This window comes from Ptychodera flava, chromosome 9, assembly GCF_041260155.1.
Source record: "Ptychodera flava strain L36383 chromosome 9, AS_Pfla_20210202, whole genome shotgun sequence".
In the NCBI taxonomy this organism is placed as follows: Eukaryota; Metazoa; Hemichordata; class Enteropneusta; family Ptychoderidae; genus Ptychodera; species Ptychodera flava.
Genome location: NC_091936.1, coordinates 3,688,268 through 3,701,861, shown reverse-complemented (window position 1 = coordinate 3,701,861; position 13,594 = coordinate 3,688,268). Strand labels below are relative to the sequence as shown.

The 13,594-nt window shown below is 38.1% G+C and overlaps 1 protein-coding gene across 3 annotated transcripts in view; it reads left to right on the top strand.

Annotated features, from left to right (window-relative positions):
• Positions 1-13,594, top strand: part of LOC139139779 (transcriptional regulator protein Pur-beta-like) — a 40,244-nt gene that overhangs the window by 17,466 nt on the left and 9,184 nt on the right. For 2 of the 3 annotated variants that reach the window (XM_070708685.1, XM_070708686.1), the window contains exon 6: positions 1,427-1,539. The exons of the other annotated variant lie outside the window; for it this stretch is intronic. In XM_070708685.1, coding sequence (XP_070564786.1) covers positions 1,427-1,539 — 113 coding nt within the window. The remainder of the gene's footprint in view (positions 1-1,426; positions 1,540-13,594) is intronic. 3 annotated transcript variants of the gene reach the window in all.

Here is a 13,594-nt window from a genome sequence, read left to right as displayed (position 1 = left end):
GTGATCCTCATCGTGACACGACTCAACCTTATTTTCAGAAGGACGACATAGATATTGCAGCGATCAAACCGACGGTCAGCGTTGTCCTCGATCAACTGACACAGATCAAGGACGGCGCAGTATCGGGTTTCTACACAGACAAACTTTCGGAGATAGACAGTGACAATTGGACGTTGATGGGACACAGAATTATGAATAAATCGAAACAGAAAATGCTTGTTGATGATGTGAAAAGGGCATTTCTAAGTAATTTGATCGATAATATCCAAACCCGTTTTCCTGCAGATGGTATGGCGGGTAATATCTGCATTTGATATTCTTGGTATGAGAGATTTGTCATTTGTTGCTAACGATCAGTTACCGCATTACGGCAATGATAATTAGAGATTTTAATCTCACACTATGGCTTTGAGAAAATGAACAAAGAAGGTCAAATTTGTGCGCCTGTCATCAACCCAGATAACACACGGCATGAATGGTCTGTTATAAAGCCAGTAGTCTTACAGCAGGCCTATCCCAGAGATAATTTTACCACTTTGTGGAAATTTATCAATTCAAATCACAAAGATACAGTGCCAAATTTGATAGCACTAGCAAAGATTTCTGTTGTTTTGCCAGTAACCACTGCAATCTGTGAAAGGGGCTTTTCAGCCCAAATAAAATCAAGACATCATTGAGAAACAGGCTAGAAGAAAGTTCCATTAACAGACTAATGACAATTCTCATTGAGGGCCCAGCACTACCTGACTTTGTTGGTGAGAAAGCCCTGAAGCTGTGGAAAAGTACAAAGGCCAGGAGAATTTTCTCAGCATCAGGCAGCAACACAAAATGACCTTGCACTTAATGTACAAACACTGTATTCATAAGGTGAACTGTGGACTGTTTAAAGCTTGCTGAAATTGTAGTTAATGTAAAATTATTGTAATTAATATTGCATTAAACTGCAAAGTCAATAAACTCCAGTATTCAAATAAATAACTTTATTGAAATTTGAAAGATGAAAGCTGTGTAGATTGGTCTGCAACTGTGTGAAGAGCTTAGTGATTACAGCAAAACCTACAGTAGAGATGAAAAAAATATTAATAAACACTTACACTATGAATGCATACATATATTTAAATTACTGAATTAATTTGCATAATTTATGCGCCCCCCTATTCTCAATCAAATCCCCCCTATTTTTTTATGTTATGGGTGACATTCCCCCCTTTTTTCAAAATCCTGTAGAAAACACTGCAAGGTATTTGTAAGCCATATCAAATATAATATAAAGCAAATTGGGAAATAGTTTTTGTTTATGTCTAAATACTACAAATACAAAACCCAAACTGCCGCAGGGATAGGCTTATATTTGTATGTAAGATGATTTATGCATGGCCACTGCAGCACTGTGTTCTTAATGCTCTATTTCATGTTTGACATGCAGAGCCTGAGCAAGATTTGCCTGAAGGTCGTCACATCAGAGTTGACAATAAGAACTTTTACTTTGACATCGGTAGTAACCATAGGGGTGTTTACATGCGTATATCTGAAGTACAGGTAAGGGCTTGCTCTTCAGAACTCTAAAATTTGCCAATTTCTATCACTTACCTCAAGGGCATGCTGGTGTATTTGGTGTTAGATTGTCATGAAATTGCTAGCTGTAGAATGTATGAATTGAATGTACATGAAGGTCATTGACTTATATCCTGAAGGGATTGCATGTCAATGAATTATAAATGAGATTACCATTAATTTATATATGTTGTGAACTGCTAAGTAAAAACGGAGTGTAGTGACACTGGATTGTACGTTACACTAGATTGTACAAACTAGGTGCGCTTGTGTTTGAAAAGACGACATACATGCAATGAAAACAGTTCCTACACTAGTTGAAACTCATATTGCAAACATGAAAATTGTCCCTAGCTTTAAACTATAACTACAGGAACTATATTAAAATAAATGTTAACAGACATTGTAATATGACAGGTTCCCCATCGTTGTTTATTCATTGAAGTTAGCAAATAAATAAAACAATAAAAATCTGACATTTAATCATCTCTACACAGCAATGTTTAGGGTCTAGGTCCTTCAAATTCAATTTGAATATAATTAATTTGCTGCTAGAACACTTTGTGGAACATGTGACCTGAATTCAGCGGACATGAATTCAAGTCATATATTTCCAGCCCTTAATGTCACAATTATGTAGGGGACAAACACAATTGATAATGTGCATAACCCAAATGTGCCTAAGTATCTGTGAAATTATTCTGCAACCTTTACAGTGTTGTTGCATTTCATACTTTGATTCAGATTCATGTTCATCTGAAATAACCAAGTTTTCTCATCAAATATAGACATTACATCAGACTACTTTTGATAAATGTTTGTTGATCTGTTGCAATATGCTTTCTTTTTTATTCACCGTGAGAGTGACTATCTTCATGGATGTGTTGCTCATAATAATTTATCAGTGATCTTGCAGAGCCTATAACAATGTTAATGAAGAAAAAATCTGGTGAATGTAATCCAAGTATGTTCATCCTAGCAAATAGGTGTTACTGTTGACAAGAACAAATTTCATTGAGTTAATGAATTCAAACACAAAGTTCATTAATTTTCTCTCCTATGGACTCATTCACAATTTCCATTTGTTACATCAAATGTGAATTGCTTCTATTGTAAGAAAAGCAGTCACTAAAATTTTGGGAAAATATGGTTTATTTGAATAGCAAATTAAAAACTTCTGTGATATTACATTTGAAAATCTCAACAGCTTGATAGCCACTGTCTTAAAACGGTAACTCTCGGTAGGGCCCTACCGAGAAAAATCGATGAAAATGGGCGGAGCAAAACATAACTAATATGGTTTCTTTGTGAACAAAAAGTAGCAAATTAAAACAGCTGGTTGAACACCTCCAAAAATAGAACGTGCACGCCACATACTGTAAACATTGACTGCACGGTGACTTTACGTATACTATTTTCACCCAATTTTACGGTTTACTTTCCATACGTTACATCCACTCATTTCCCCAATAGGTTTTTCTTGAACATAGACTTTTTCGAAGTCTTACTGGAGCAGAGGTTCGGCGCGGCGTCTCCTCGGATTTGTACAAACCGTGATGACGTTGCCAGGCGATCGATCGACACTCCTTAGTTCTCATGCGTCATGGTATACGTTTCTCGTCCGAAAACGAAGCGTTTGTCATTGTATTCAGCGCCTTTTTGAATGATTCAACATAATGCATATCATGACAGTGGCAATAGCTATCCGCATCTTTGTATACGGGTAAACGATGCAGAAATCGTAGAAAATGTAGTTTTCTGCCACGGGATCTATTATCGGGGTTTTCCTCGGCTCAGTCATAGTATATATAGTGTACATCACTCTTGCAGGGAGTCTTGATTGAAGATAATAATGAAGCACCGTTTTGTCCAAACGCCGTCCTAGAAATGCCGCATTTCAGGAAAGAACGGAAAAAATCAAAACAGTTCTGAAAGAACAGCAAATTCGCCTACTAGATGTCCAAATTTATCGAGTGTGGTTATTTCAATGGACGACGGACATTTACCACAATGCTCAACGGCCAAGTCGTCTACCAAATTTTGTAGAGCTTTTGTCTTACAAACAATCCTTTCCTCGTTCGACCTTAGTTCAGCGAGGCAGGGCTGTGTCTCCATTATAAAACGTAGTTTTCCACAGTTCTTGGATGGTAGTTGTAGTTTCCTTTTCAAAACTTTCGTTGTCTCATGAACTCGGCGCTGTCGGATGGGAGGGTACCGACGACTATTCCCCGGCTTCGATTACAAGTTTTATGGTGACCGAAATGAAATGTGGTGTCGATTTGTTGTCTTATGATTATTTCAAAAAGCTTCTGAAAAATACTTATTTTAGAAATCAAACCTGTTAATATTTAATCACCAAAAATAAAATCAGAATAAAGTGATTTCATAAATTCTCCGAGCATTCGTTTCAATGTTCATCCCTCCTTATAAAATGGTGAGTTCTAGTATTTCGCTACTTTGAACGATCCCGCCAAAATCGAGTGCACTGCACTTCTACACTCTCCACGCAGTCGCGATACTATTCATTACAAACGCGTGGTAGTCAGAGTCAGACTGCTAATCACACTATGTCAGCTGGCTTTATGAAGATAGCGGTCACTGATGAGCACTAGAGGTAGCCACGGGAATTTTCTTTGCCAGGAATGAATTGGAGCTAACTGTGATGGGGATCGAGCGCGGACATTTGAGTGCAACTTATGGGACTGATTAGTACGGTGACCTCAGCTGCCGCCGGCGACGTTTGTCAACTCGACGTGTGATCACTGAGATCAGTATAAGTGACCCAGCACAGTGACGACCGAATATGCCGAAGGCGATTGCAGGCGTCAAAAAAATCCCGGTTTTGTCAGCACATTGGAGGCTACTTGTCTTTTTGAATTTTGACTTTGTTCGCTTTGTGTTGCATAGGCATGCACGGCTTTAGATCGGGAAAAAAAATGTATATCACTTTTGGAAACAGCTATAAAGAAGCGATAGTTACGCATATCGCATTGCGATGATTGCGCTTTCAACAGTACGTTGACTAGAGGGTAAAACTTGACATTTGAAAAGAAGATAGAAGATATACAGACAGTGTAGACAAAGTGAAAGATCATGCCAGAATTTGTGCTGGTACTTGTCCGTGGTCTCAACCCGAACATACCAGACGTACTTTATGCCGGGCATGAATGACAGTATAGGCCTTCCTGTCTGTAAAATGTACGGCTCAGGTAGGCCAACACAAATGAAAACGGTCCTTTTCAGGACCAACAAATTTTCCAAAAGAGAACTACCGAATCAAATGTGTTTGCATGTATTTGTTATACACAGTGTGTGTGCGTTTGTATCTTTCGGTACGCTCCGAGTATTTGGTGTTTTTCCCCGCCTTGAACAATCAACGCTACGTACGGAAAAAGTAAACAACGTATCGCTAATGACTCATTTGCAATTTGCATATCATGTCAATCATGCAGATTCAAACTGAACATCGAACGTTATACCGGCGATATTACCGGCAAATATTTTATCCTTTTTCTGGTTCCAGACGTCATTTCAAATTTAATTTCGTCAGAAACCAAGTATATTGTGCCCCAAATACTTATACACATATCCCTCAATTTCCAAGAAAAAATTAATCGTTAGATTTCTTAATTAACGGTTTTTATGGACGGCGTCCAGAGCGTACCGAGTACGTTTGAATATCCCACCATTATGACCACTCTCGTAGGTTCTCGCGCTTTTATACGGGAGTTGGGGCTGTCTTAAAATCTATGAAGAATATCAATGGTTGGCAAAGATTAAAAAAAGACTAAAATGCAAAATGGAATAAGAATGTGATTTTGAAAAGATGTGCCATTGTCATGCGTCACATAGTATAGATATCTATGATAAATGTATTTACTACAACAAAACATGGCCACATATCTTAGATGGCTATCAGTAGTGCTTTTGGCTGCTGTTTAGTAATCCTTGTTGCAGAATATCTTTAACTTTGCGGTTGGCATTGAACATGAAGCTGATTGTCATGGTTCAAGTAATTGACCTTCTCAGACCTTGATGAGAACCAAAAGGTATCAAGGGTATTAAGAATACATTTTCGTCTTTGAGAAGGGGTTTATTCTGTTCAAGCAGAATACCAAATATTTGAGGCCTTTCCTCTCAAACAGTTTAGTCAGCAGTCAGATTTCTGCTTGCACCAAGATAATATGATCTGAATACCACTGTAGAGTATTAATAATACTAAGAACAAACCCACATTTTATGTGAAGAATTGATAATCTGATGAATTCTTTAAGTTGACTTTTATTTCTCTGAACACGTAAACTTGCTTTGATTTCATTGAAATACAGTGCAACTTCAACTAACAGACAGACTCAACTGGTCAACACATATGCAGTGCAACAACTTTGATCCATGGCACAGCTCCTGCTTTGAAATCAGTGTCAATTTGTCATAAGAAAGAGAAGAAGTAGATTTGTGGACGCATAGGAAGTAAAAAACTAATTTCACTTAGGGGTGTCTAGCAATGTACTCTAATTACCTCTAACCTAAATGACTCCCTAGGCTGCTAGTGATCAATGTGAAACAAAAGTCTGCATCAACTAGGATTCACTTGTGCCTGTTTTTCACAAAACCCATATCTGATCATATATTACTGTATGTTTGATTTATTAATTGTAAAGTTTTTAATACCTATGTAGCTGTAATGCTATTGTCTCTACCGTAACATTTTTTTGTTCCAAATGATGGTAGATATTCCCTTTTTTTAACAACTGGAAGTTGTGATATAGAGGTGGTTTCAACCGGTGTTTGATGTCGTCCATTTCCGTAAACGACAAAAAGTCCAAAACTGCTGAACAGACTGCGTTGATATTGGTACCGATACATAGACTGGTTCCAAGGTTCCAATTCCGAAAAATTGAGCCAAACGGAGCGGAGGTTATATAGTTTTGGGAAATTTCTAACCCCCTTTTTAACTAATTGATTTTAGGGGTCTTTCATATATGTAGTTTTGGAATGTACACCAATCCTGCATTGTGGACTGTTTTATGAGTTGTGGAACAGAAATGAGGTTTTGATGAATGTTAGAAATATGCAGGATGGCTGATTCAAAGTATAAGAGATTTCTATGCTCTTTTGGGTATCAAAGCAATAAAAAAAAACATATTTCATAGTTTAGATTCTCACTTTTGAGATGACCCTAAGCATTTGTTATGTAAACATCCTTGAGTCAATATACAGACTTTGACATTCCTGAGATTAAGTATCCATGACCTCACATGTTACAGTCTTTCACTACCATGGTATGGCCCAAACCCATTGTTATCAATGGTGAGTGTGGACCTGTCTACAGGAAATTGGGGTGAACAGGTTAGACAATGCCATGACAAGTTGCAAGGTAGCACCAGCATAGAGTCCTACGCATGTCCATGTGTTCTCACAGGAAATTACAGGGAAAAAAATTATTTGAGAAGTTTCTCTCCTTTAAATAGAAGTATATTACAATTTAAACCTGTCATGGATGGATTGCTCTCAAATGATCTGAAACACAGTTATTGCCCATTAGCAACAAATCTATAGCAAGATTTATGTAAAGTTCATGAACTTACACAAGGTATTAGACAAAAGATGACCATGACTTTGCTACTTTTCAACATTTATTTCATTCAGATTTCCTCAGCTTAGTGTATAAATTTTGTAATCTTAATTACTGTCAACTTAGCTTTACTAACTTATTCTAACCTCATTATTCTTACACTACTGTTATACCTTATAACCACAAAATTTCAAGAGATGCAATATGATTGTCACTTAACAAACAATTTACAAATATGTCTTCTGCTGTTTTCTCCATATACATATACATGTCCCTTTTCTCATAAAAATGGGCTTAAAATCGCAATGTGAAAAATAGTCTTTCAGCTGTATGTTGCTCATTGACTTCGTGGTCTGTCTAATTAGTCTCCACGGACACCGTCCGGGGGGACTTATAGGTTTGGTCATGTCCGTGTGTGCGTGCCTGCGTCCGTGTGTGCATCCGTCCGTCTGTTCACGCAGATATCTCAGACATGCCCTGGTCAATTTCTTTCAAACTTTGCACAAGGATAGTACCCTACCCTATACAGATGCACGTCGATTTGGCCATGTTAGAGGACTTTTTAGTTTACACCACCATAGACTACCATGTATAAGTCAGCTGTCTATAGAATCCCATGTATAAGGCCAAGTAAAATAAAAATTTAGTTTGTCATCCTTTATATTGCAAAAAGGATTCAGTGACACAGTTTTTAGTCCCCATGGATGAAGTCCAGGGCCTTATAGATTGGGTCATGTCCCTCCGTTCACGCAGATATATAAAATATTTTGACAAAATCTCCCGTGACCTCGGTGACCTTTGACCTCAAATATACATATTTGTCCATAACTCAGTAACCACAAGTGCTACACCCTTCATATATGGTATGATGGGACACCTTATGACGCCACATATTGTACCTCATTAATTATGTGCATATCTAATTTTGAGCGAGCCAATAGAGCTAGGTCTGATTTTTGGTATATAGGGATGACTTAGCAATTCAATTTTTTGTGACAAAATGTCACATGACCTCAGTGACATTTGACCTGAAATATACATATTTGTCCATAACTCAGTAACCACAAGTGCTACACCCTTCATATATGGTATGATGGGACACCGCATGACGCCACATATTGTACCCCATTAATTATGAGTAGTTTCACAATGTGCCAGTTGTGATCAAGTGCCATTGGCGCTATTCCCTTTTTTTAAAAGTTCAACAATTAGTTTTTAGTCTCTGATAATTGCATAAATTCCATTATAATTATCTGCTAATTGGAATAGTTGCAATGTCTTGAAAGTCTGAAAATATGCATTAAACTATTTACATTCTTACTAGTAGCATTTGCTATGAAGTGGTGTAGTTTTATTTGAAGTTGCAGTCAAATTACCAAGTTAGCTTATCTGCAGACCTACCAGCAAGCTTAAAATATCATGTCATATTTATGTAAATATTGCAAAACTGTAAAATAACCATAGGCTCTCTGTACTGTCTGTACTGCAGAATGCTGCCACATACACAGTGGTCTGCAGCTTGCCGTAGGGTAGATATGTTAAAATTCATGTCCAATACCTCCCATTTTGTTTCCGTGATATTTTCAATAAAAGCTGTGTTACATCGCGATGTTTACAGAATTGAAATGCCTAAATTTTTGCTTTACCAGCTGGAGTTAGCAAGCTGTTTGTTACATGTGTTCTGATGTGTGCAGTTGGTAAGCTGATTTGGTGAATCTTTGGAAAAAATAAGAATGGTGTGTTTGAAAGAAGTGGTTATACTGTCTGGGGCTGCATGTATTTGACCCTTACAATGGGTCTGTAGCTATGTACAGGGTATCCCAACATCCCTTGTTCATGTCCAAAATTGTTTAAATGATAGCAGTGCAGAAACCGGTGACTGTAGCTGAAACAGCTTCATATTAATGAAGGAACACAACCAAAATTTATTTGGTAAATTCTTGCAGTGATTGGAAAGCTTACAAACTGGTGAATTATGAACATGGACACTCAATTTGCTTCACATTTGCTCTAAATTCATCACCAGTTTCTGCAAAGAAGATATTATGTTTATCAACAGGAAAGTCACAGCCTTTCCCTTTAATGTGAACAAAGACATCACTTTATTGGCAACAGAATGTAAAAAGTTTCAATCAAGGAAAAAATACCCATTATTTAAATTGAAATTTTTCTGTCAAGGGTCATTTATTTCACATTGACAAGTGTATGGTACATATGATGGCATTTACCAATATTACATTATTTACCAACTGAAGATTTATGTCAGATTCTATAGAAAAGGAAAATTGATAAGTGTCCAGTGTACTTACCATAGAGTGGGGGAACACTGAGAACAATTGATCACCTTTTGTCCTGCAGCCGTACAAAAAAATAATGGAATGATATTTCTGACAGGATATTTTGGTGTTGTGCACTTTTTTGCCATGTCAGATTTGAGTATGTGGGAACGATGGCGTACTGTACTGGCACATGATACAGATATTAATGTACCGGTACATGATACACACTTAATGACACTTAATATCAATTCATAACTGTGAACACTTAGATATCTTGAGGCTTATCAGACATTGTTATGTTATGTGTTTTACTTCCATCAATTATAATGACACTGCTCATGCAAGTTGCTAGGCATGTTATTGGTAATTAGGGAATTACAAATACAAAAAAACATCCCTGATTACATCATCTTTGCTGTTGATGAATATACTGTATTTACAGAAAACCCTGGTGATTTCCAAACTTGATCATGTAAAGGCACATATTGCTATGTTGAAAGTCATTGCTTGATAAACAAGTGACCAGTTTTACTCCAGTAATTCAAACGTCAAATTACACAAATTAGTTTTAAAATCGTATATATAATTGATATGGTAATCTTAATGCCTGAAAGATGATTTACTTTGAAATTCCAAAATCTGTGAATTAAACAGTGTGAAGAACACTACAACATGCTTAGGACACTCAAAAAATGTGTATTCAAGAAAGATCAGAAATGTACATTATTGGAATACGCACATAATTTGAAAGGATGAGTTGATTCTGGATTTTACATGTATCTGTGGTGTTTACAAAAATCTTTTTCCGTTTGAATACTACATGCAGAAGAAAACTATGCAAAACATATTTTTTCATACAATATCTTGTGATGACAAGTTGCAAGTCACCGACGGCCATTGGCCATTCTTTTTAGTCCCCACGGACACCGTCCGGGGGGACTTATAGGTTTGGTCATGTCCGTGCGTCCGTGCGTGCGTCCGTGTGTGCGTGCGTGCGTCTGTGCGTCCGTCCGTTCACGCAGATATCTCAGAGACGCCTGGAGCGATTTTGTTCAAACTTGGTTCAAGGATAGTACCCTACCTCATACAGATGCACGTCAATTTGTTTCACAATGCGATCAAATTTGGCCGTGTTAGAGGACTTTTTAGTTTTCACCTCCATAGACCCCCATGTATAAGGCAGTCCATAGACTCCCATGTATAAGCACAGGCGACCCATAAAGTATTACTGAGATTTTCACACTGTTTTCTCTATCATTTTCTCTCCTTTCTTCATGCTCTGACTGATCGGAGTAAATAAAATAAATGGTTTATATAACCTAACCTAGCCTCTGCGACTCTTTATTTATTTTACACTCCATTACATGGACGTATATCTCTCATACACACATGCTGTAATTAATTAGTCAACACAACTAATTATGCTAATCCGTGGACTTATCAGAGGTTGGTCAACATCGGAAAGATAGTGATGTTAATGAAAAGGTACCATTCCTATCTTTCGCGATGTTGACCAACCCGTAAAATCCCTGATAAGTCCAAGAAAGTAGAGAAATGGATAGAGAAAACTGTGTGAAAACTCAGTAATACTTAAGGTAGCTTTCCGCCTTTGCGACGACCTATTTTCAACGTGAATTTTGCCATCAAGATGTGTACTTTTACCCAAGTATTATATATCACCTGAAAGCTATATCTATGAATTTTTTTGTTTTTATCAAGAAAATTAGTGTGCGATGAATTTTTTTGAAGATCTTAGTGAAAGTGTAAAGAAAATGGGTGGTCTCACGTAAAAAAGTTTAAGTCTGAGCGGAGAGGGGCTATTGTTTAGGTGTTAACGGGCAACTGGTCTTCAGAATACTGGCTACAAAACCGTGTCTCAGATTTTTGAAAAAGGCCTTAGTTTTTTCACATCGTTGAGTCAAAGTTTATCCACCGATTAGTCTTACAATGCCGCCTAATTAAGCAGCAATAACTCGTCTTTAAAATCTTCATCAAGAAACTGAGACACGGTTTTGGAGACAACCTACTTGACAAACGTCTGTGGAAATCTGGTGAACTTCCGTTCACGCGTTCTCGAGTTAAACTCTTTTGAACGTGCTGCAATGTGACAAAATGCCGAACTGAGAAAAAGGCGATTTAGTAAATTGGTTCTGTTTTTTCCTTTTGAATGGCAATAAACAATATACTCAACCGACAAAACACTAAAACCAGATAGTGAAATCAAAGTGTTCAACTTCAACAGTATATTCACTCATTGAAATCAGTGTCAACGGTCGAAATGAGGCTAAAAAGGGTGAATTTTGGGAACGTTGTACTCTTTTTAGAGCGCAATCTACACAGTAGCTGATGAGTAAATAAACTTGGGGAGTGCCAGGGAAGGGATTATGCATAATCTGTTGACTGATTAGTTGTAAGGTTTAAATAGAGTATTAACTGTTCGACCTAACTGTCGGAACTGCTACGGCATCTCGATGCCGTCTACACGAGCGCTTGGACTGATTACCTCCATGACAAGCGTACACTACAGTGTAAGTTTATGGCAGCATTCGATTCGACCTCGGAAACGACTCACGGCTGCGGAATGAAAGCGAGCCCGATGAGTGATTTAGGGAAAACAGTATTGGCTGACAACAAAAATATCTGCGTTTGTATGTGGATGTACATTTGCGGTGTCTGTGATCATGGAGATAAAAAAGAACAGCTCCATGCTGTGATTCATTACGGTTAGAGTAACCGAGGATTCAGTGAGCAGCCATTTTAGATCTTCACGCGCCTTGAAAACCGATTAACACCGATCAAACTGCGAGCATTTCTGAGACAATAGTTCGTCCTCACTCTGTACAGCATTTCTGTGGGTGAAGACCGTTTCTGGAGTCATTTATGCTAAAATGAACCAATTGCTTGTCAGCGGCATAAAAGTCAAAGGAGAGAAGTTGAGAAAACATGAACATAAAGAAAAGTACGTCATTTCATCAAGCGCAAGTTGCATGCGATAGACCGCTCGTCAAGCGTCATACGTCACAGATAGATAACTCTCTGCTGTTGTTCGTATCCAACATGAGTACCATGGCATCGATTCCAGGCGAATATGATATCAGACCCGTCTTCATTACATGTAAATCTCAGGATTAGGATGGTGTTTTGCACTATAGTTAGCCCGGTAAGCGTCTCATTCAATGGTTTACCGACCAATGATGACATGCTGATGAAACTCAGGGCGATACGTTACGTTATTACGTTGTGACGGTCAAATTCATATTGAAATTTGTCTTCGGTCGCAGTCCTGCAGCATTTTGGCTACTGCCATGATAATTGATAACAATGTTGTCGTGTCCATTCCCATAAAATCATTTGATTCACATTCGTCCGGTGTACGATGAACATTTGTTAGTCGACGTATGTTTTTTACCTTGTCAAGGTCGGCTTCTCATTCAGTGGTATAGGGTGGTTGCATTGTACAATTTTTGGGTATAGCGCGGTCCGGAAACGAAATGGGACAAGGAAAAACGGGACCGCGGGATTGAAACGACTTCGACATTATCAGTTCACTGCCATTGTGCCAAAACGTCTGCAAACGAGGCAGCTATTGTTTTGTGGCGTGTGATTTCTGCATCGCTACGTATTTTGCCTTGGGAAAATTTGCTGTCGCTGTCTTGAAGCCCATGCAATTTGTTTCCACCTTGTATTTTCTAATCCCAAGTAGTTCCAGTGCCGCGTTTTCTGATATTTCATTTTTATTCATAAATTGTTCAACTTGGTATTCTCATCGAACGGACAATGTCGGGTTTCTAGACCTTTCGGCGCAAAGTCGTTTCGGCCGCACAATTTCCGACCCCAAGACGTTTAGGCAACGCGACCAAAGACGTTTCGGCACTACCTGGTTGGGGGAACTCGTGCCAAATGTTACAAATCAAAACACTGAGAAGTATAGTGTCAGCATTCACATGCTTTAAAGTTTGTGAGAACATGATGAAAAACCGTGAGAAAAAGAGTTTCATATCATTTTCAATAGCAATATAGCCGCCGACACTGTCAAAGTTTGAAAAGCGGCGCCTAAACGGCACTGTAAAAGTCATACTGGTCAGAACGCAAAGGTCACGCTTATGAATATGACTGGTCTGTCAGTTACTAATAAGTTTGACGGGAAAAAATAATCGTAACGGGGGTGTCGAAATGTCTTTGGGCC